This window comes from Plecotus auritus (genome assembly GCF_963455305.1).
Source record: "Plecotus auritus genome assembly, chromosome: 1".
NCBI classification, from domain to species: Eukaryota; Metazoa; Chordata; class Mammalia; order Chiroptera; family Vespertilionidae; genus Plecotus; species Plecotus auritus.
The window spans coordinates 150,167,848-150,192,697 of NC_137770.1; the positions used below are offsets into that span (position 1 = coordinate 150,167,848).

Genomic DNA, 24,850 nt, shown 5'->3' on the forward strand with positions numbered 1-24,850 from the left:
AAACTGGCAGGGCAACTACATGCTGATTTGAATGAGGAAAAAGTGAAAGTAAGAAAGGGCTTTATGTGAAATAATGGGGTGTAGACCATTTGATCCAAAATTGATTGTAAAGCTTAACACTGAGGGAGCATTTAGCTTGATTCTTATAGCCCCAATAGCTATTATCCTAAGCCCCAAATATGCACAAGGGTAGGGTAATGGTATGCATTCAGATGTTGAAAGAATAAGTAAAACCAATGTACCAACTAAATATAGAAAGTTGTGTGACATCATCAAAAAAGATCCTCTCTTAAAGCAATGTAAGAATTAAAATGCTATGCCATTAAGAGTCACAGACATACACATACCTACACAGGAAGGAGCTCTCTTAAACACCTACACTTCCTAAAAGCTTCTAACTTACTTAAATTTGTATTAAAAACTCAAAATATCTCACAATAATTTTCAAACATCTCTGGCTCTATGGACAGATCCTTGGTGGGTGTTGGGGGACGATATGATGACACACCGTAGTCAGCAAAGAGTGGAAGTGGAGTGCCCTTCAAGCTTTGAATTTCTTCACATTTAGCGAGCAGTTTATTTTATCACTCTATCTGAATGTTTCCCCAAGATGAGGTGTGGTGGGTTTCAATAGTTTTCCTAAGGAATTGTGTGTAGCTAAACACGCAGTCTTTCATGTTATTCTCTTTTGGAAAACATAATGTTCTTAGAGTTTTCTCCTGAAATATATATATATGAAAATTCTGGAGCCAGGCTTGCTCTCTGAAATACACTTTTGTGAGTTCACTTTTTCCAAATAATAAATAATTTTACACGAACAAAAAAGTTCCTGGCCGGCATGGCTCAGTGGTTGAGCGACGACCTATGAACCAGGAGGTCATGGTTCGATTCTTGGTCAGGGCACATGCCTGGGTTGCAGGCTCGATCCGCAGTGTGGGATGTGCAGGAGGCAGCCGATCAATGATTCTCTCTTATCATTTATGTTTATATCTCTCTCTACCTTTTCTCCCTTCTTCTCTGAAATAAATAAAAATATATTTCTTAAAAAAAGAATAAAAATCAAGTTACAGCATAAGGCATGACATGAGTATTATACAATCCAGTATACCAGTTGAAAAATATGTGTGTAAAGTTACCCTTAGTTGTATAAAGAATTTACTTAAAATTTCATCATGAATATTGAATGCACTTATAACTTGAAAATCATAGCACTAATGCCCTAGCAGGAGTGGATCAGTTGGTTGGAGCATCATCCCATGTACTGCAAGGTCCAGGTTCGATTCCTGATCAGGGTACATACCTAGTTGCAGGTTTGATCCCTGGTCAGGGCACAGACAAAGGCAACCGATCGATGTGTCTCTCTCACATTGATGTTTCTCTTTCTCACCCTTCCTCCCTCTCTAAAATTAAAACAATAACAACAAAAAACCATAGCACCTTCTGCACTACCACATCAATAATCCATATGATTAAAAAATCTTTCCTAAGCTATTCACCATTGATTATCATAGCCATGAAATAATTCCTTTTACTGAAAAAAGGACTACACTTTCAAGCAACTTTTAAATGGTTGGTTAAAATGTCAGAACTATTGGTCTCACTGAAAAGGTTACTTTAGACTTTAAGATGTCATCTTCACATTCAGAATCTTCCAAAACACTCTAGATCTTTGACCTGTTGTCTGGTCCTGCCTCCATTATTATTATTATTTTAATTTTTTATTTATTTACCGAGAGAGAGAGAGAGAGAGAGAGAGAGAGAGAGAGAGAGAGAGAGAGAGAGAGAGAGAGAAAATGAGAGATGTTGTTCCACTTATTCATGCATTCATTGGTTGATTCTTGTATGTGCCCTGACTGGGGATCCAACTGGTAACCTTGGCATATCGGGAGGATACTCCAGCCAGGGCTACCCCGTTTATTCTTGAACTCTCACCCCATGTTGCACTGCTGTCCAGCCCAGCTGGTCTCTTCACTGCATCTGGGACCACATGTTAAATCTCAGACCTCCATCTCAGATCTCAAATCCCAAGGCTTTCTGGCTCGATTGCCCTTCCTTTTCCTCCCCAAAGTCCCAAAGCAAACCAGTCTCTTAGGGCCAGCTCCTGTCCTACCCCTTCCAGAACTTCCTTCTGTGCTTCCCAATGGGCCTGCCCACCATGGCATGATACTTTGTAACATAATATATCTCAATTATTTGGCCTGTCACCATAATAAGATTAAGCTCCCAGAGGACAAACCATGTTTTATTCTTTCTGTAACTCCAGCATTTGACTTGGTTGGAAGACCTGAGTTAAAATCCCACCTCTGTCATTTCATTCATGACTTCCCTGAACTAGAATTTACTGGGTACTGATGTATGTCAGGACTATGCTCTGATGGGAGGCTAAAAGATGAATCAGGTATGGCTACCACTTTCAAGGCACTACAGACTGAATCGTATCCCCCATCAATTTATATATTGAAGCCCTAACATCCAATATGACTGTGTTTGGAGATGGTGGCTCTAAGAAAGAAATTAAAGTTACATGAGATCATAAAGGTGGGACCCTGATCCAGCAGAGACACAGGGGCTCACTCATGCTCCTGCCCACCGAAGAAAGGCCATGTGAGGTCGAAGAAAGGCCAGGTGAGGTCAAAGAAAGGCCAGGTGAGGTCGAAGCAAGAAGGGGATCACCTACAAGTCAGGAAAAGAGCTCTCAGCAGAAACTACTGACTCTTTAGTAGTTTGATGGCACTTTGATCTTGGATCACATACACACACTCACACACACACACACACACACACACACACACACACACACACACTGTGGCACTTTGATCTTGGATTTCCAGCCTCCACAACCATGGAAAAATAAATTTCAGTTGTTTAAGCCACTTCTCCTGTTATGGCAGCCCAAGCAGACTAATATATAAGGAGATCGGGGTTTAGTAGAAAGTGAAGACGAGTTGTTAGGCAGGCTGTTTGTGTGCAGGACGCATCCCAGCCTACATCAGGTTGGTGGGCTTCCCTTATAGCTCCTGGTGACAGAGAAGCAAGAAGCCAGAAAGAATAGGCCTTACCTCCAGGCCTCACAGAGACAGCTGAGGAACTGGGCCACTGTTCTGGGTCCTGGACCCTGGTAGCATCTGTGTACAGGTTGAGGGGCTGATTGGGATGATGAATGACATGGAAGTGTGAAGCTTATTAACAATGTGCTGCTCTTGCCCTGACTGGTTTGGCTCGGTGGATAGAGCGTCGGCCTGCAGACTGAAGGGTCCCAGGTTCGATTTCAGACAAGGGCATGTACTTTGGTTGTGGGCACATCCCCAGTAGGAGGTGTGCAGGAGGCAGCTGATTGATGTTTCTCTCTCATCGATGTTTCTAACTCTCTATCCCTCTCCCTTCCTCTCTGTAAAAAAAAAAAAAATTATATATATATATATATATATATATATATATATATATATATATATATATATGTAAATAAATAAAATATATTTAAAAAAAGAAAAAATAGAATGTGTTGGTCTGTTTAGAGATTTGGCAAGGAAACACAAGGTGCTGATGGTGGAGAGGAAGACCTAGGAGTCCCTGACCTGGGGGAGTACTGTCCTTAACATCACAGAACATGGAGTGAACAGGGGTAACTGGCCCACTGTGATCCCTCCCCGCTGGTTATCCGTCCTCCCCTGAGCGTCAGGGGTTTAGGACTGGTATTCACTGGAGTGGACTGCTCTGCCTTGACATGATTCAGCTTTTCGCTTAGCCTCTGTTTTTTATTTTTCTTTTGTTTTTATTACTCCCTCCTCCGCTGAGTGAACAACCATCTCCTTATATCTTCAATTCAAATTCCCCCAAAAGAGAACCTAATTTGGCCTTCAACCTTCTTTTGGGAGATGCTTTCATGCAGGGTGGCTTGATGGCCCTGCAGCTGTAGGCAGACTGCCCTTGGTCTCCCTGGCAGTGACTCCTGCCTCCAAGCTGGTGGTGAGAATTCAGGCTCCCAGGCAAGCCTCCCTGCCTCTGTGGGTGGAATGCTCTCAGCTGCAAGTAAGACAGTATCCAAACACAAGGAACCAAAACACTAGGAGATTCTCTTTCTCCCACAAAAGAAGTCAATAGGTGGCAGTTCTACAGCTCAGAGGCTCTCTGACCCCTGAGGACCAGGCTGTTCACATATTTCCCCTCTGCCAGGTGTCTGGACTGTATTGCCCCAGGTCAATGAAGAACATCTTAAAATTCCCCTGACTGCCCCCAGGGGGCACCTTTAGTGTCACTAACAAAACAGGATCTAAAAAAAAACCCAAAAAACTGAATCTAAGTGTCACCTCAGAGTGGGAAAGAATTGACAAGAGTGAGTAGCTGGCATTTGCCATGTCCACAGGGGCCAGTGGATTCTGATGCAGGTGGCACATTGCGTAGGCAAGTGTCTGCTCTAACAAGAAAGCAGGCAACTGCCACGTTGTGCTGCAGTGCTGCAAGAATTTGCTAAGACACTATTTTGGATAAATTACATAACCTCTTTGAGGCTCAGATTCCAAAATGGAAAATAAGAATAATACCTACATCACAGAGCTGCTTAATATGAGATTAATATGAAATAATGTATTTAGAAGTCTCTACTTTGATACCTGCCATACACATTTGTTTCTTCCCCATCACCTACAGAGAAAATACATACTTGTTAATAAAATAGTGCTTACCTTGAACACATCCTCTTGAATTTTATTATAAATGTATTTTTAAAAATCCATTTGACATGGAAAATAAAAGTAAACATTAAAAACTGAAAGGCTGGCATGCTAGGAATTAGCTTAAAATGCAATCATGCCTTATTGTATTGACAAGAAAGCTCAGTAACTATGTTTACCCATCCAACACATGTCCCCAGATCATCTGATTAACCATTATCACTCTCCCTCAGGCACAGAACCTCTGAATATTTCCCATTCCTTCCTCTAAACTGGCTCATTGCTAAAAGTTAAGGGGTTTTTGTTGTTTTTAAAATGTGTGTGTGTGTGTGTGTGTGTGTGTGTGTGTGTCTTGTTTTTTTCCTCCACTGTTAAGTCTCTGGGACAGCCTGAAGCCATTTTTCACATGAAATAGATTACACTAAATGGCAGTTTTGCATCCAGACTGTTTCTTATGAGAGGTTCAAACACTGTAGTTAAATTCATTTCTCCCACCTGCATTCTTGACAACATAATCGGTGGGTACTTCTTCAGTGGATCCAATTTCTTCACATTTGATTTTGAGACTCTTTATCAAATTATCCTCATTACATCCCCTCCCGGTTGCACTCATGGATCTGTTCCCTGCCAATTATGCAAGAGACATTAGGTTTCCTTCTTTCTCCTCTGACATGCCATCAGAGACACCTGCTCTCTCACCCAGGATCCAAGAAGTCTTTCTCTTATTTCAAATTCATCTCAAAGCCCGCCTCCTCCAGGAAACTCATACCAGCAATGCTGTTACATCATATCTGTCCCACTAAACAAGACCACTTGAACATTTAGTCCTCAACAGGGTTAAAAAACAAAACAAAACAAAAAAACCAATGGACTGTGACAAAGCGACAGTCTGACTGGAAGACAAGCGCTGCCATGCTAGATATCATTCCTAGCCTGTGTTGTCTACACATCTGTGTTGTGCTTGACAATCTCTGAAGTGCTTCTTTGGCACCACTTCCCGTATGAGCTCGGCAGCCTTATACCAACCACATGGTATGGGTAGGGTAGCTAATATTGTCCCATTTTATAGCTAAGGTAACTGACGCTACATAGTTAACCCTTGCAAAGGCCACATAGCTAGTAGGGGCTGAGTCTTGAATGCCTTTGACTTCCCACTGGGCGTGAGTAGCACTCCCAAATACTTACTGTCCTCCTCTTCTGTCTCTCTAATCTCCCTCTGCTTCACGCTTAGAAGGACCTGTCATTGGATTTACGGCTCACCTGAGTAATCCAGGATGATCTCATCTTGAGATTCTGAAGTTAATTGCATCTGCAGAGATTTTTTTTTTCCAAATAAGGGCACATTTACAGGGGGATAGAACATAGACATATCTTTTGGAGACTACTATCAACTCCCCTCAGATGTGAATTATGGAAATGGTACGACATGGTTGCTGGCTTCAAGAAGATTGTGATGGGGTTGAGGAGATAAGGCATACTGTTCAGAGACAATTCTACAGGGGTCACTTACATTTCTCCATGTCTTGAAAGCAAGGCACTGACTATTCTTTGTTATCTTTACAAGGATAATTATATAGCCAACAGCCTTGGAAGAGAGAGATGGTGTCCCTCTTCAGACACATTTACTTCCCGTTATTAAAAATTTGGTTCACCCCCACCTTGAGCACTGTTGATGGGAATGTAAATGGTGCAGCTGCTATGGAAAACATTATGGCAGTTCCTAAAAGTATTAAAAATATAATTACCACATGACCAGCAATGCCACTTCTGTGTATATACCCAAAATAATTGAAAGCAGGCTTACAGACAGGTATTTATACAACTATGTTCATGGCAGAATCCTATATAATAAATGCGTAATATGCAAATAGTCGTTACGCCATGAAGTGTAACGATGGACCACATAACAACTGGATCACGGATCAGCAGGAGGGTGGGGCAGTGAGCTACAAGCAGGTGGCAGAGAGCTACAGGAGGGGGCAGGGCATCAAGCTATGAGGTGGGAGCGGGGAGGAGGGAGGAGGGGCAGCAGGCTGAGAGCTACTGGAGGGTGGCAGCAAGCTACTGATGAGCTACTGGCGCACAATTCGTGTGCAGGGCTACTAGTTATTCATAATTGCCAAGAGGTGGAAGCAACCCAAGTGTCCATTGATGGATGAATGGATAAACAAAATGCAGTATTTACATACAATAGAATCATATTATTCAGACTTAAAAAGGAAGAAAATTCTGCCACATGCTACAACATATATGAACCTTGAAGACACTCTGCTAGGTGAAATAAGCCAGTCACAGAAGGACAAATACTATATGATTAAATTTATATAAAGTACTTAGAGTAGTCAAAATTAATAGGGACAGAAAGTAGAATGGTGGTTTCCTGGGACTGGGGGGAAGGGAAAATAAGAGTTGTTTATCCGTATAGTTTCAGTTTTTCTATTTTTTTAAATCTTTTTATTTTTAAATATATTTTTATTTATTTCAGAGTGGAAGGGGGAGGGAGAGAGAGATAGAAACATCAATGATGAGAGAGAATCACTGATTGGCCACCTCCTGCACACCCCACATCGGGGATCGAGCCTGCAACCCAGGCATGTGCCCTTGACCGGAATCGAACCTGGGACCCTTCAGTCCGCAGGCTGAAGCTCTATCCCCTGAGCCATGCTAGCTGGGCTAGTTTCAGTTTTTCAAGATGAAAAAACTGTAAAGATTGGTTACATGACAACGTGAATACACTTAACACTACTGAATTACAGACTCAGAAATGGGTAAGATGGTAAATTTTATGTGTATTTTACCGTCACTTTTTAGAAAGCAAAAATGATAATAGTCTAAATAAAACAAGATCAATTATACAACTATAGTCCTATATCTGTAACAGCAGATGAGTCAGGCAGATAAGAAATTCCCAAGGGGCTCTCTTTTAGCACACTGATAGCCACTCTACAGTACTCTCTTTCCCTAAATAAATCTTGGATCTAAGAGTCTGGAAGATGCCACTTGGTTCCAATCCCCCAAACTTTGGAAGTAAACCAGGCAAAGAAACAAATATTTTAGAAGCATAGTGAGTTTCTATACATGACAATAGGATTTAGGGTTATCTCCAGGTCACCTGCAAACTTTGTCCTCCTTCAAACTATTAATTATGACAAACATTTACTAGTATATTATACTAGAGGCCTGGTGCACAAATTCGTGCATGGGTGGGACCAGGCCAGCCCACCCTGATCAGGGCTGATTGGAGCTGGCAGGGGGGATGGGACGCGGGAAGTTGGCCAGCCAGGGGGAGGGGCTGTGGGCGGTTGGCTGGCTGGCCCTGCCCCTGATCGGGCTGGTTGGCCGGCTACAGTGCACGTCATAGCAATGGGTTATTCTAGTCATTCCGGTTGTTCTGGTTGCTTGACTTTCACATATATAGACTAGAGGCCCGGTGCACATATTCATGCACCAATGGGGTCCCTTGGCCTGGCCTGCAGCTTCTCGTAATCCGGGACCTCTTGGGGGATGTCAGATAGCCGGTTTTGGCCCGATCCCCACAGGCCTGATCCAGACAGGAGGGAGCCCGATCCTGTCCCCTGGTGGTCAGTGCGCATCAAAGCGACCAGTCAACTGATCATTCAGTCATTTGGTCGGTCGGTTGCTTAGGCTTTTATACTAGAGGCCCGGTGCATGAAATTCATGCATGGGGGTGTGTGTCCCTCAGCCCAGCCTGCATCCTCTCCAATCTGGGACATCCTTCTCACAATCCAGGACTGCTGGCTCCCAACCGCTCACCTGCCTGCCTTCCTGCTTGCCCCTAACCACTTCTGCCTGCCAGCCTGATCACCCCCTAACCACTCCCCTGCCAGCCTGATTGATGCCTAACTGCTCCCCTGCCAGCATAATTGCCCCTAACTGCCCTCCCCTGCCAGCCTGGTCACACCTAACTGCCCTCCCCTGCAGGCCTGGTCACCCCTAACTGTCCTCCCCTGCAGGCCTGGTCCCCCCCAGCTGCTCTCCCCTGTAGGCTTGATCACCCCCAACTGCCCTCCCTTGCTGGCCTGGTCCCTCCCAACTGCCCTCCCCTGCTGGCCATCTTGTGGTGGCCATCTTGTGTCCACATGGGGGCAGCCATCTTTGACCACATGGGGCAGCCATCTTGTGTGTTGGAGTGATGGTCAATCTGCATATTACTCTTTTATTATATAGGACTAGAAGCCTGTTGCACGAAGAGATTTGTGCAATAGGCCTTCCTTCCCTTGGCTTCCAGCACCGGTTTTCCTCTGGCACCTGGGACCCAGGCCTTCGCTCCAGCCGGAGTCTGCCACCTTTTCTGCAGACTCCAGCCAGAGTATGCCATCTTCGTCTTTGCTGCAGACTCTGGAGTCTGAAGTTTTCGTCTTCACTGTGGTTGGAGTGCTGCTCCTGTAGATCCCTTTGCCCCCCGCCCTCCCTCTCATAGCAGACATCCTGCCCCACCTGGCCACTCTGAACCTGGAGCAGCTGGGCGGCCGCCATCTTTCTCCTTCTAATTTGCATATTCCCTCCTTATTGGCTGGTGGGCGTAGCAGAGTGATGGTTAATTTGCATGTTTCTCTTTTATTAGTGTAGATAATACCTCAATCCAGTATTGAACAGACATCTGGACCAACTCTTTTCCATTCCAGGGAACAGATGTCCTCTCTCATTTTCTAGTGTTTAATTGGTTTTTGATGCTCTCATTTTATTTCTCTGAGATTATTTTTCTTATTGTTTTTGAGATATCCTTAGTCAAAGTTTCTTAAAAATTCAAATAAATATGTGTCTGCTATGTTTCCTTTGCTTTGTATTTTAGAAATCTTTTATTTTAAAAATATTTTTATTTATATTTAGAGAGAGAGGAAGAGGAAGAGAGAAAGAAAAGTATTGATGTTAGCAAAACACCTATCTACTACCTCCTGCACTCCCCTACTGGGAATTGAGCCTGAAACCCAGGCATGTGCCCTGACCAGAAATCGAATGGGCAACCTTGGGTGCACAGGACAATGCCCAACCAACTGAGCCACACCAGCCAGGGTTGCATTTTAGATATCTTTTAGAGACCCCTTCAGGTAGGCTATAGTGACTGATCTAATAGACTCAGTCAGGACCCTACTGGTTACTCAGCCAGGTTACCGTTAACCCAACTCTTCATTTTTATAGGAATAAGCTGCAGGAAATTCAGGGATCTATATTTGCCTTTATCCTAAATTTTGAAGCCAGAGACCACATGCAACTTTCTACCTCAGAAATAGTTGCGATTGTGAAAAGCAGTATTGTATTCCTTCAGGTTTTGGCCCCATTTTGCACTTCTTATGTTCAGAATCTCAACTGGCTTAACATCAGTCAGTCATAAAAGGCTGATGGACTTTGAAATCGCTCTGTAATTTTTGTCTTTAGCTACTTCTATTGCATTGCATTTTAAGGGCATAGCCTCCCTTGTCGGAAGGTAATGTTCCTAATACCTTCTGCAAAAAAATGTCAAGTGGTTTCCCTCATGGAGTAGTTCCTGATAATTATCTTTCCATTGCCTTTGTAAAACATTTGGTGGCCTGGCGAGACCTTGAACACCACTCAGTAAGTACAGGAAAGCAAAGGAAGGGCTGCTGTGTACAGATGGCAACAACAAATAGGAATCTGAACTTCACTTGCCTCTTATGTGGCAATCCATGGAGCACCTGTTTTCCCTCCTCCATTTACGGGAAGAGATTGTTTTAACCTAAAATGCCACCGACTTTTGCTTGGAGGTCTAGGTCATGACCTTCACTTGGGGAAGCCCCAGTGGTCTGCTTGAAACTGCCCAATCCCCTAGCATAACTCCCCAGCGTCTGGACAATATCCCCATTTCCCCCAACAGGATTGATGTGGTCTGAGCCAACTGTTTGCGTCCAGGGAAAACAGGGGCCGCTCCAGAGTTTTTCTGTCAAGAGTTTAGGGGTTTCGAGACTGATTGGAACAGGTGGAAAGGCTGGAAGCCCTGTTTTGACTTTGACTTTGATTTGCTACTGTATTGGAAATTTAGCCATAGATATATGGAATTTTTAAAAAGTGTGCATGGTGGGTGGTGCGGGGAATGTTTCTGGAAATCTCTTGGCACGCCCGCTCCTGAGTCAGAAATCTCTGCAGTGGTTAAAAGCGCTCGCCAACATGTAGCGATGTAAAATCGTGTGGCCTGTGATCCAAAAAATGAAGACTCGCAGGATTTGACATCTGCAGGTTGCGGCAAAGACTGACGCGGAGCTGAGGTGCGGGACTGGCTTGGGTTCCAGGGCTCGGCCGTGGCGCCCCGCGGATTCACATCGCCTGCAGATCTCCCCGACACCAGCCCTCTCCGCCCCCGGCCCGGCGTCGGCCCGGAGCTGCGCGCGAACCCCAGTCCCGCCCCCGGCGCGGTGGGCGGGCCCAGGCTGGGCGGGCCCAGGCCGGGCGGGGCGGGCCCAGGCGGGGCGGGGCGGGGCGGGCGCGCGCCTGGGCTCGGGCTCTGAGCGGACGGCGGGCGGCACTAGAGGGAGCTGCTCGCGCTGCCGTGGCCGCCGCGCTGGCCCCCACGCTCGCGGCCCCTGGCGCCGCCTCCGCAGCCCGCGCCGCCGCGATGGCGGAGGACAGCGAGTCTGCAGCCAGCCAGCAGAGCCTGGAGCTGGACGACCAGGACACTTGCGGGATAGACGGGGACAATGAGGAGGAGACCGAGCACGCCAAAGGGTAGGCGCGGGAGCCTCGGGCTCCGCTCGGACGCGGGTCTTGGGGCGCGGGCGGCGCCCGCCGCCGCTCCGAGGGGGCGGGGGTCCCCGCGTGGGTGCGCCCGGCCCGAGACCGTGGTGAGGGCGGGTCGCGCGGCTGGCGGCGCAGTGGCGCGGGGGAAGCGAGGCCCCGTGGTGGGCGGGGAGGCCGGGGCCCGGTGCGGGGATCGGCGACGCCGCTGTCACCTGCCACGCGGCCCACCGGCCCTCGCGCATTCCCGCCGCCGGCCCGACCCGTGTGTGTCTGGATGGGACTGAGGGAGGCGCGGCCCCTTTCCCTTTATGGTGGTCCGGTTGCTGGGAGTCGTCGTCGTCCTCTCTTCTTTCCGTATCCTTTCCCGAAGTCCCTCCAGACCCTCCCACCCCTCCTTCAGCTACCGCCGCCGCCAGAAATAAAAGAGGAGCTGCTGGCAAGCAAGTGGTGTAGATTTGCCCCTGCTCGCCTGGCGGGGACTGCAGAAAGTTGTGTTTCCCCTGAGGCTCTCGCCTCGCGCCCAGCCGGGCAGGGGGCACCCATGGGGTCCTGGTCTGGCCGCCCCTGGCGACCCGCAGGGTTGCCTCGCCGAGCGCGTACGCAGACCCTTTCTGCTAAGCTCTCTAGAGCAGGTCTACCCCCTGAATTATTGTCGGTCTTGGGTCAGTTCTCGCAGCCCTCATCAGACCCAGATTGAGGGGACAGCTTTTGATCTTCAAGGCCAAATGCACAGTGCGTTTTCACACCTGGTCGGGTTTCTCCTGCCTTTTCACAAGGTCCCTTTTCTCCCCCGCAGACTCGGTTTGCTCTCTGTTGGAGAAAAGATTGCTTCCGGTTAAGGGTGGTATTGAAGTTCTCTTTTTAGCGGCGGGGGATCATTTTAAATAAAGACTGGCGTCCTTAAAGGTGGTGTTTGCACTACCCTTTCCCTGTTAGATTCAAACTATGCGCAGGCACAGAACACTTCATGCTGCCCCTTATAAGATTTTGTAAACTGGTGACTGATGAGGAAGTGGGTCAGCTTAAAATATGATATGGGAGCCCGTAGTCACAGATGGCTTATTTATTCAGTTCATGCAGAGGATTCTTTAAATGATTGGTGATTTAAAGTGTAAAGCATTTGCATTCTATTTAACGTCTGCTTGAAGATTTATTTAAGACAGGAACTTTTACTGAGCTTTAATGTGTTATAAAATATTAAAAGAGATCAAGAAAAAGAAAAGCTGACTAGCTATATATCCCATTTGCGAGTTGCTTTTTTTTACTTATATTTGCAGTGAATACTTCAGTGGCAGCTGCAAGTACCCTATGCTATAATTCAAGTCTAGAATGCTTTTTTAAAAGAGAGGAAAGGAAATTCTACAGACATCTGAGACTGAGTTTTGTTTACACAGTGAAAGAAATTTGCCTATGATAGCTATCTAAGTGTAGACATGTTTTTGAAACAACAGCAATGGCCAGAAACGGGCCCAGATGGAAATGTGGTAGATTATCCCAAAACTTCAGCACCTGTCCATTATCTTTCTGGAGTAAACCTAGGACTTTCCCTTCTCCCCTATAATTTCTGCTTATTGTTCTTTTTCTTTGAAAGTTTGGTTACTACTTCGTTGCTTATTACACAGTCAAAAATATCCACAGTACAAAGAAGTATTCATGTCTGTGCCTATTGATTGGGGCCTGTCCCTAGCAGCCTTGCTGTAGGCTCTGTGAAGTTCCCAAGTTAGCACCCAAAGTCATCCCCATGCCCTCTTCAGTTTTTAGTTTTGTACATTAGCTCATTAAATATATGTTAGCATGCTGACTCAGAATTTAGGAACACCCAGTGGACTGAAATGTTTTAACCCAGAGCAGATAACATAGCTCCTAGCAGGAGAGATTGATATAATGGATTTATAGTTTATTAAGATGACTAGAGGCCCAGTGCATGAAATTCATGCATGGGGAGGGTCCCCTAAGCCCAGCCTGCACCCTCTCCAATCCGGGACCCCTTGGGGGACATCCCTCTCACAATCTGGGACCGCTGGCTCCTAACTGCTCACCTGCCTGCCTGCCTGGTCGCTCCTCACTAACCCCCCTGCCGGCCCGGTCATCCCATGCAGCCTTCTTGTTCAGTCGTTTGGTAGTCCCTCGCTAACCCCCCTGCCGGCCTGGTTGTAGGCAGCCGTCTTGTGAGGGCGTGAGGGTTAATTTGCATTTACTTCTTTATTATATAGGATAAGGAGATTAATAAAAATCCAAGTTGCTGTGCTTGTGGGGCTTTTTTTTTTTAAATTTAGATAATATCTGCCAAATTTGGGGGAGTAATTATGGTTTTTTTGGCTTGTGCATTGATGATATGGCTCAATAGAAACTTAGATTTTTTTTATATATATAAAAATTTGAGACTCTCTTTTTCTATTCTTGGCTTCTTTATTCTCCACAAATGTATTTATTTATTATTTTTTTCTTTTTTTTTAATTTACTAAATCTTTATTGTTCAGATTATTACAATTGTTTCTCCTTTTTCCCCCCATAGCTCCCCTCCACCCAGTTCCCACCCCACCCTTTGCCCTTACCTCCCCCCACACTGTCCTCATCCATATGTGTACGATTTTTGTCCAGTCTCTTCCTGCACCCCGCACACCCCTTTCCCCCTGAGAATTATCAGTCCACTCCCTTTCTATGCCCCTGATTCTATTATATTCACCAGTTTATTCTGTTCCTCAGATTTTTAACTCACTTGATTTTCAGGTTCACTTGTTGATAGATATGTATTTGTTGTTCATAATTTTTCTCTTTACTTTTTTCTTCTTCCTCTTCTTTCAGAATACCTTTCAGCATTTCATATAATACTGGTTTGGTGGTGATGAACTCCTTTAGCTTTTTCTTATCTGTGAAGCTCTTTATCTGCCCTTCCATTCTGAATAATAGCTTTGCTGGGTAGAGTAGTCTTGGTTATAGGTTGTTGCTATTCATCTCTTTGAATATTTCTTGCCACTCCCGTCTGGCCTGCATAGTTTCTGTTGAGAAATCAGCTGACAATCGTATGGGTGCTCCCTTGTAGGTAATTAACTGTTTTTCTCTTGCTGCTTTTAAGATTCTCTCTTTGTCTTTTGCTCTTGGCATTTTAATTATGATGTGGTCCTAATTATGATGTGGTCTTGGTGTGGTCCTCTTTGGATTCCTTTTGTTTGGGGTTCTGTGCGCTTCCTGGACTTGTAAGTCTATTTCTTTCACCAGGTGGGGGAAGTTTTCTGTTGTTATTTCTTCCAATAGGTTTTCAGTATCTTGCTCTCTCTCTTGTTCTGGCACCCCCATAATTCTGATGTTGGTACGCTTGAAGTTGTCCCAGAGGCTTCTTACACTATCTTCAACTTTTTGAATTCTTTTTTCTTTTTCTTGCTTTTCCTGTTGAGTGTTTTTTGCTTCTTTGTATTTCAATTCTTTGACTTGATTCTTGCGTTTCTCTAGTCTGTTTTTGGGTCTCTGTATAATATTCTTTATTTCAGTCAATGTATGTTTAATTTCAAGTTGGTCCTTTTTCATATCTTCGAGGGTCTCATTATATTTATCGGCCTTTTCTAGGATATTCTTGAAAAGCCTTATAACCGTGGTTTTGAATTCTATATCCAGTCATTTGTTTTCCTCCATTTCTTTCGTTTGTGATCTGTTTCTTCGTCTCCCCATTTTTCACTGCTTCCCTGAGTTGGTAGGGTGGCTTTGTGTGCTAGGTTTCCTATATGGCCCAGTGGGTCGATCTCCCCTGTTAACCTGAGGTGGACACTCTTGGTGCACCCCTTTGTGGGCTGTGTGCACAGCCTTGTTGTACTTAAGTCTTGATTGTTGTTGGTATCACTGGGAGGAATTGACCTCCAGGCCAGCTGGCTGTGAGGATCAGCTGTGTCTACACTGTGAGATTTTCGGTGCTGGAGACAGCCTTATAGGATTAGCCTTGCCAGATTGCAAAAGCCTCTGTGCTCAGCTTGGAAGGGGTGGAGTCTCAGGGCGGGGCAGACAGTCTTGGCTTCCTGTCAGCCCTGCCCTTGCGCGTGCTTGAGTCTCCAGACCTCTGCCTTCCGCGGTTCCCGAGTTTCTGCCTTACAGCCCAGATTTCCCTGGTAAGAGCGTGGGTCCCCAGGGGCTTGCCCGGAACTGCGGTTCAGTGCAGTCAGAACTGGGGTTCAGTGCAGTCAGGAGCTTCTGACTCCCTTCTGCTAGAGATTGCCTGTGGTAACCTCCTCAGTCAGTCTTTGTGTGCACTCGCGCCTCCAGACCCCTGCCGCCGTGGCTCCCCTGAGTCTCCAAGTCTCCGTGTGCCTTTCTCTCTACCTGACAGTCCAAACTCCCCCTGTATGAGCCTGGGTCCACAGGGTTTCACCCGGAACTGAGGTTCAGTGCAGTCGGAACTGGGGTTCAGTGCAGTCGGGGCTTCCTTTCCCCTTCCGCCAGAGAAAGCCAGCGAGGCACTCCGCCGCCCTTCCTCTCTGCGTGTGCGTGTCTCCGTACCTCAGCTCTTTGCCGCTCCTTCTCCGTGAGCTTTCCTCTTTCCTTCTAGTTGTAGAATTTCCGCTCAGCCAGCTTTCCTGTGGTTCTGGATGGTGTCTGTTCTGTCTTTTAGTTGTAGTTTTGAAATTGTTGTGCGGGGCAGCAGTTTAGGTGCTTACCTATGCTGCCATCTTGGTTTCTCCTCCACCAATTTAAATTAAGTGACAAATAAAGAGCCTTTGGAGAAATGAATAGGTTTTACCTCTAGGTATAGGTCAGTACACAAAGCGGTGATTTACTAATTAGTACTCTTGTGGCCTGAAACAATTAATTTACCCCCACAATTGAATATAATGTATTTACTAGTAGTTTCAGACATATTAAGTTAAAACTAGAGCCTCAGATAAAAAGGAAATTATCACATTAGATTATTTTGTTCCCAATATACATATTACTGTATATGCTTTTCCTTTCATTTTCATAGGATTTTCTTTATGAATTAAAAAGATTATTTCATTTTGTGGGTAATGGTGGAAGTTCAGGAATGAAATATGATTTATGTTCAATTAAAAGCAATGGCTTGTGTATTATAATATACTTGCATCTCTTTTTATATCTTACTTTTCATGAAAAATGTGTTCTTTGTTTAGTTTTTTGGCCCATCCAATTACAAAAGTAGCTTATCACTATAAAAATTCCATGAAATTCTAAAAATCATGGGGAAGGGGAAGGATTGTTCATTTTAAATAGACTATAGCTGAAGAAGTGTAGTTTTATTATTTTCAAATAATATGCAGCAATTAAAAGTAGATTAACAGAAGGTTAATCTAGAAAGATTCTTCAAGTAACTTGCTTTAACAAATAATTTACAACTAGGGGAAGTAAGTAGGTCTTTGAAAGGTCATGAGGGAACTTGAAAACTTCCAAGCAAATTTAAAGTTCTAGGGTAATCTTGTTTAAAATACTGTTATTTCCTTAGCAAGGACTTTCTAAAGGTAAAAATTAACTTCAATTATCTTCCTTGTCCTTGCACCATTGATATGCATCTTCTGCATTTGTCAAATACATTGGGCCATGGTCATTATCTCTTATTCAGCCTACCATCCCACATTAAACATACTTATTGCGCAGTGTTATGACAGGGTCACACAGTTGGCCTCGAATAAAAATTAGCATTTAAGTTGGCAACAAAACCAAAACTCTCTCCTTGCTTTACCAACACTGACTTGCAAAATGTACATTTCCAGACACATTGATTGTTTTTCATCTTCTTTCCATGCACAGAGCTTCTCCCTCAATATTCACGATGCAGGAGGCAACCAATCGATGTGTTTCTCTCACATCAATGTTTCTCTCTGTCTTTCCCTCTCTCTTCCATTCTCTCTAAAAAGTAATGGAAAAAACATCCTCGAGTGAGGATTAAAACAAAAAAACAGTAAAGCAAATTCAGGGTCAAGGTACGTGCCCTGACCAGAATCGAACCTGGGACCCTTCAGTCTGAAAGCTGAGGGTCACTCTGTCCACTGAGCCAAATGGGCCAGGGCAGCTTTACTGTTTTTATTGCTTACCTCTATTCCTTGTAAACCACACCCTCTTTTTTGAGGACTTTTTCTCATTTTTTTTATTAGAATGTGCAGATGTTTTATTTTCTGAATTCTTGTATGTTTGAAGATGCCTTTCTTTTGCTCTCAGGAATTACATGGTGTATATGTAATTCTGTGATAATAATTTTCCTTCAATCTCCATAAACATTGTTCTGTTATTTTCTAGCCTTTAGTGGCACAGATGTTGTTTCTCTGCCAATCTGCTTCTCTTTCATGTATAGGAAACCTTATTCTTTTTCTTTGTTTTGATTTGTGTTTAAGTCTAGAAGCCTCTAGGATTTTCTCTCTTTCTATAACCCAAGGGTTTCCACATCCTTTTACCTTCTAGGATCGCTCTTTTCCTTAATAAGTAAACAAAATGGCTCCGGGTCATACATATTGGTGGGGATTTCTTGGGGACTGAGGTTTTCTTGGTCCTCTAGCACATCCATGCTACTGCCAGCTCCCCCATCACTAGCTCCATGTTTTGGGCCCTTTTAGTATTTCTCCTTAGACATTACCCTGTCTAAATACAGTTAGCTCTCTTTCATTCCTACCCCACCCCAAGAATTACTAATATAAGCCACTTGCTTTTCACATCATTTACTGATGGTTTTGTAAATGAGGGGGAAGGTTTGATTATAGCATAGGCAGAAAACAACTTCAAATTCAACATCAGACATCATCGTCCACCAAAGGGAATTTATTACTGCCCCCTGTGGGCCATCTTTTCCTGCAGTGTTCTGGGAAGTCCTCTCTCCCTCTGAGAGCAGTCTCTTAATTGTCCAAAATTAATTGTCTACCTCCACTACTCTTGTCTCAAAAAAAACCAAAAAAACTTGAAGTGATTTCCTGTGCAGTACATTGTTACTTCTGTGCATTGTTGAGATTGACTGAGAAATTCTTCTCCACCTCTTTTCCAAATTCAGGGTCCAGCTCCACTGTCCTTTCTTTTATGAAAACTTCCATGGTCATTATAACCCAAGGTCCTCTCGCCTTTACTGAATGTATCCTTCACGTGTCACCTTTCCACCAGTCACGTCCCCCTGCCCCCATCTCCCCAGTCATCTTCTAAGGCAGATCATTGTCTTACTGCAAAAAAATCTGTGACTCGTAGAGATAAATGATTTGTCCAGGGTCAAATGGCTAGTAAGTGGGCAACAGAGTTTTTTTGTGACTGTTATTTAATGTGTATGTGTAGCATCATCTACAAATGGACTCAAATTAAAGAAGGTTTTATTTTATTTATTTTTTTATATTTTTTGGGGGTTTAATCCTCACTCGAGGATTTTCCCCCCATTGATTTTCAGAGATAGAGGAAGAAAGGGGGAAGAGAGAAACATTAATGTGAGAGAGACCCAGGTACATGCCCTTGACCAAGAATCGAACCCTAGACCCTTTGGTGCTCGGGCCGACTCTTGAACCACTAAGTCACATCAACCAGGGCAAGATGTTTTATTTTAAACTAGAGGCATGCATGGCGGGGGGGGGTCCCTCAGCCCGACCTGTACCCTCTCCAGTCCGGGGGCCCTCAGGGGATGTCCTGCTGATGGCTTAGGCCCGCTCCCTGTGGTTCTCTGCTCTCTGCGGGGCCTGCCTACTCTACAACACGGCGATGGGCAAGCAGACCCTGCTGGGTGCTGCCTGCGGCCACGCTTCCCTGCTCCCAGGTCGCCGCGGCAACGGCCAAGCAGACCCTGCTGGGTGCTGCCTGCGGGTCGTACTTGCCTGCTCCCGGGTCACCATGGTGACGACCAAGGAGGCCCTGCTGGGTGCTACCTGGGGGCAGTGCTTGCATGCTCCCAGCTTGCCCTGGGGACGGCCAAGCAGGCCTTGCTGTCTGCTGTCAAGCTGTGCCACTGGACCCACCCCCAGGCCCACCCTGGAGTCGTCTGTCTGGCCCTGCCTCCCTCTCCGGCCCTTGAAGCAGCCTCAGGGGCTGCTGCCCAGGCCCTCCCCCAGCGCAGGTGCGTGGAGGCCCCTGCCATCCTGCCCCCGATGCTGTGTGTGCAACCTTCTCCTGTCTGGTCGACCCATTACAGCGTCCCGGTTAATTAGCATATTTCTCTATTATGTATATAGATTATATATATAGATACTAGAGACCCGGTGCATGAATTCGTGCACCAGTGGGGTTCCTCGGTCTGGCCTGCAGGATTAGGCCAAAACCTGCTCTCCAACATCCCCCAGGGGGTCCTGGATTGCAAGAGGGTGCAGGCCAAGCCAAAGGACCCCACTGGTGCACGATTGGGGCCGGGGAGGGACCATGGGAGGGCTCCAGGGCATGTCTGGCCCGTCTCGCTCAGTCCTGATCGGCCGGACCCCAGCAGCAAGCTAACCTACTGGTCGGAGCATCTGCCCCCTGTTGGTCAGTGCACGTCATAGCGAGTAGTTGAGTGGTCTTAGCATATCATTAGCATATTACGCTTTGATTAGTTGAATGGCCAACCAGATGACTGGACACTTAGCATATTAGGCTTTTATTATCTATATAAAATGAAGAGCCAGGTTGTCACATCCACAACGACCGAAGGCTCGACCATGCCAGGCTAGGGAGCTGAGGGAGTGGGAGCTGATCAATCAGTGGTAGTGGTGACTGGCGAGCGGCTGAAAGGCAGACCTCTTGGTCCCTCCTCCCGGCCCTCAGACTCCAATCAATCGGTGGTGGAGGTGGGGCGGAACTGGGGACTGGCTTCCTTAGTAGTCCTCTAGTATCAATCTCAAGAGGACAGGCCAGGCACCAATGGACTAGCGCTGCCGGCATGATCCCGACAGTGCTGCCGGCCTCCTGGAACTTGGCCTCGGGCACTGTGGCTGCTTCCCCTCCCTAGATGCTCCACAAGATCACTTGAGCCTGCTCCACTCCAGACGAAGTGTGATCACTGCACATAGAAAAAATGTAGTAAAAAAATAAAAACCGATGACCAAGAGCCCACCTCCACGAGCTCACGGGAGCCTCTGAGCACTGGGCACCCCAACTATTTTAGGGGCTTCAGGTGAGTGGGGCACGCAGAGGGGTCAGGAAACCTCCCTGGAGGTCGGGCAGTAGGTCTGATCGCGGATCCATCTGTCCTGCCGTCTGCCAACAGCCACCTCTGCGGAGAATGGGAGAACAAAGGGAGGGGGCGGTTCTGCAAACCCCAGAGGGAATCCAGGGTCCCAGGTACTCTGCCTGCCTGCTGACACTGCGGCTATGAGGGCACTGCAGCAGCCAACCAGCCTGATCTGCTCCCCTCTACCTGCTGGTGGCAGACACAGGGAGCATCCCTTCTGAGGGGAGACACCCACCAAGTATACAGAAGGTATACAGAAGGTGCTCAGCGAGGAGATCCCACGGGTTGTGTTTGCACCTTCCTGCTGTCTCCCCTCCACCTCCCACCGCAATGCCGAAGGAAGCCTGATTCAGGAACACCCCCATGCTGACCACCCACACGGAAAACAGCGTGTGATAAACATCATGTCCCCGACGCCTGAATCCGCTTCCAAAGGAAGATGCTACAGACCCGGAGCGGGAAGATCGGGACTGAGACAGAAGGTCTGGGAAAAGCAGGGCTGCCCACCCTGCTCCCCGTCCCCCTCAGTGTGTGAAGCGCCTGCATCGCCGCCCTTGGATGGAGGCCTGTGAAGGAGTGAAGAACTGTGGCTGTGCCTGTGGCTGTGCTCCGCCTCCTGCCCTTGTGGGTAAGCAGGAAACATATGTATGTGCCAGAATCTAAAACCCTCTTCATTGTTAATAGAGCAAATAATGCAAGACCTACACGTGTTTCTAAACAGGACTCTGTCTGGCTGCATGTGAACCCAGATTGAAGGCCTGCTCCCCACCAAGGAGGCTGCAAAGGCTGCTCCTCTCTTGAACAAACGCAACCTGGAGAGGTTTAAAGAGAAAGGATATATAAATAAAACAAAATAGCAACAAGCTATGAAGCCGCTGCTGCTGCTGCATAGGGTGGTGACGTCAGAGCCTGTCTCCCCGCGCTTGGGGCTCAGACAGCGGAGCTGCTGATAACTGCCATGTCGCCTGGCACCGGCCTTATCTATCCATGGCTACTTTCAACCTCCTGCCAGCTCCTGGAGGCAGGTGGGCTTGCGGATGGAGGCTTCTGTGTTAAAGCAACCCTTTTGGTGTAGCACAGACACATGTGGGTTTTTTTACGAGAATCCATAACATTCCTTCACGAACGTGTTTTTAACTGTTCTGAGATCACGCTCCCAGCCTTGGTGACTCTCAAATAGGCCTCAGCGATTCCACTTGCCTGATGCAAAGACTGACCCGGGTTTCACGGAGACTGAACCCTCGGCCTGGAGCAGGCCGGGAGAGAAAAGCAGTGTCTGATCACAGCCCCCATGGCAGTCAGTGCTGGGTCAGCGTGGTGTAAGTCAGTCCTGCAGTTATTGAACATAGGGTCAATTAATATTAAGTGAACTTAGGGTCAATTCATATCTCTTTGAGAGGAGTTGAGAATATAAAGTACAGTGTAGAGCAATTACTTACATTATTTCACATAAAACTCTTTTCAACTAAAATAATTTTCTTTATTTAAAATGTATCTTTATTGTTGAAAGTAGTACAGATGTCTCTTTGTTTTAGTTTTTTTTTTCTTCCCATTGATCTCCTCCACCCTGCACCCACCTCTTCCAGGCCTTCGCCAGACTATTGTCTGTGTCCATGGGCTATTCCTATCTAATACATAAAAATCTAGAAAGAGTTAGAGAAAATAAAATAAAAGATATGCCAGGTAAATATTGAACAGAAGAGACGAAGTTGCTGCATGAATACTGGATACAGGCTTGAAGCCAAAACAAATGAGATAAAGTTAGTCATTGTAACATAACAAAAGGTTCCTTTCACTAAAGAGATAAGATGGTTCCCAATACTTACACACATAATAGAACAGTGTGGGGGTTCAGAATGAGGCTCACCAAGATGTGTCTCAGTGGTATGCAGATTTTTGAGCTAAGGGCAATTTTAGCTTCAGGCTCAAGTGAAAATTCTGCCCCTCCCTTTACCTAAAAAAAATTGAATTAGAGGCCCATAATAACACATTATCTTATATAATAAAAGGCTAATAGGCAAATCGACTGAACATCGGAATGACCAGTCGCTATGACACGCACTGACCATGAGGGGGCAGATGCTCAATGCAGGAGCTATCACCTGGTGGTCATTGTGCTCCCACAGGGGGAGCGCTGCTCAGCCGGAAGCTGAACTCATGGCTGGCTAGCGCAACAGCGGTGGTGGGAGCCTCTCCTGCCTATGCGGCAGCACTAAGGATGTCCGACTGATGGCTTAGGCCCGCTCCCTATGGGGAGCGGGCCTAAGCCATCAGTCGGACATCCCTTGAGGGCTCCCGGAGTGCGAGAAGGTGAAGTCCGGGCTGAGGGACCCCCGCCTCCAAGTGCATGAATTTCATGCACCCAGCCTCTAGTATAGGATAAATAGTTTACTTCAAAATAAAGTATGGTAGAACTGTATTAGACTTAGAATTGGGGACCAGCAGTTCACAAATTCAGGGTCTACCTATCTCTCTAGCCTTCTTCTGTTAACTACTGATTGCCTGAAGACTGTTCCTTGGTTCATATTCTGCAGAAAGGATCTCATTGGTTTCTGGACAGCAAGGCATGGTCCAGTCAGCTGTGGTAGAGGGCGGGAAAGTGGAGGGAGGGGACTATCATGTGGTACAACAAGGCCACTTAGGCCACACCTGTAGTGAGGTCTGCAGTCAAAGTAGTTATCACAGAAGGAGATAGTAAACAAGGCTGGCATCTCAGAACATGAGTGTTTGTCTACCTGTCTACTTACAGGTAGACTGTGGGCACGGAGACTCCTCTCTTTGCAGTAGCTGGTACATTGTAGTCTCCCATCCTTGCAACATCTTGTACTTTGCACACATTGGTGGCTTAATAAAGATTTGTTGAATGTATTCCAGGGGTTCTTTGTCCTTGTTGACAAATTGATTTCTAATTTTAAAAAATTTCTCCCTGGGTGCATTAGGAATATATGAAGGATTTTCTTTTTCTAATTGAAATTACTTGGACTGTAGAGTTTTTGGTTGTATATATCCTATGGTGTATAGGACTCAGCATGGTAAAATAATAGTTAATTTATGAACTCCTGGTTTGTGCTTTCTACTTTGTGTATACAGTTTTTCTTATTGAGTTACTAGAGGCCCAGTGCATGAATTCGTGCACAAGCCCGGCCGGGGGGAGGGGCCACAGGTGGTTGGCTGGCCAGCCCTGCCCCCTGGTCAACCTCCTGGTCGAACTCCCAGATGAGGGGACAATTTGCATATTAGCCTTTTATTATATAGGATTACAACAGATGGGGAGACTGAGGCTTATTCAAGTTTAAATAATTTACGCAGACCACATCTCAAATTCAAACTTAGATCTTGGGCCTTTCACTGACCGTAAATTCTTGCCTTGGTAATTAACTACATGGTCTCATAGACCATAAATAAGTAAAATAGAGTAATTTGTTTGATAATGTTTCAAGGTTATCTCCCCATAAGTCCTAGATTGCCAACTTGAGTGCCTCTGGAACAAAATTCATCAGTGTAATGGGTACACTAATGTCAATGAATTTAAAATAAATGAATACATTTTCTTGTTTTAAAAAATATTGCAGCTTGATTAGAGAACCGTTTTAAGTGTCTCTTCGGGTCTCTTAAAGGACTACTTTTAATTATAGCATCAATTCAATTTGCAGTGAGATCTCCTTTCTTTCCCGGGTGTCTCATCTCCTTTTTGGATCAGGTTCAGGAGCTGCCCAGGTGTAGCCTCATACATATCAGCATCGTTTTCCTGGTGTCCCCTTCCCCCGTCACTGCAATCATGTAGGCCTCTACAGTGCCAGTTTCCTGTAAGAAGCAAATGGGCGGCGGAATGTGGTATTGAGCATCTCTGGATGACAGAGCTTCTAGAGGAAACCTGTGCAGCAAGCAGGTACCCAGCTCTCATGCCCAGCCTGTTTAGCACTCGAGATGGGTGGGTAATGCTTTTCTTTTTAAAATTTTATTTTTCAATTACAGTTAACATTCAGTATTATTTTATATTAGTTTCAGGTGCACACCATGGTGGTTAGACAATTATATAATTTACATAAGTGATTCCTCCAATATTTTAAGTACCCAGCTAGTACCATATGTAGTTATTACAGTATTATTGAGTGCTTTTGAGTCCCTGTAAGTTAGTGGCCTGTCATGCCTTTCCAGCTGCAGAAGAAAATGCAGGGCACTCAGTGGGGGCTCCCTTACTGACTTGGGATTTAATTTCATAGTTTCTGTTTTGTTAGCACATTGGACTCTGTTACTGGCTTCATATACACACATCAGGGAAATATGGGCTCCTTTATTCCCACAGCTGTGTTCACTCAGTGTTCAAATTCATGTAGTACTTTCCGAGATAAAGGTGGTGATTTATTTA

At 45.8% G+C, this 24,850-nt stretch overlaps 1 protein-coding gene across 4 annotated transcripts in view; it reads left to right on the forward strand.

Moving 5' to 3' along the window:
- The first annotated feature begins 11,143 nt into the window (after positions 1 to 11,143).
- NMT2 (N-myristoyltransferase 2) overlaps positions 11,144 to 24,850 on the forward strand; it is a 94,252-nt gene continuing 80,545 nt past the window's right edge. For 2 of the 4 annotated variants that reach the window (XM_080650404.1, XM_080650406.1), the window contains exon 1: positions 11,144 to 11,369. In XM_080650404.1, the coding sequence (XP_080506530.1) occupies positions 11,342 to 11,369 (28 nt within the window). In that variant the 5' untranslated portion in view covers positions 11,144 to 11,341. The remainder of the gene's footprint in view (positions 11,370 to 24,850) is intronic. The other 2 variants (XM_080650403.1, XM_080650405.1) reach the window with 1 other exon arrangement.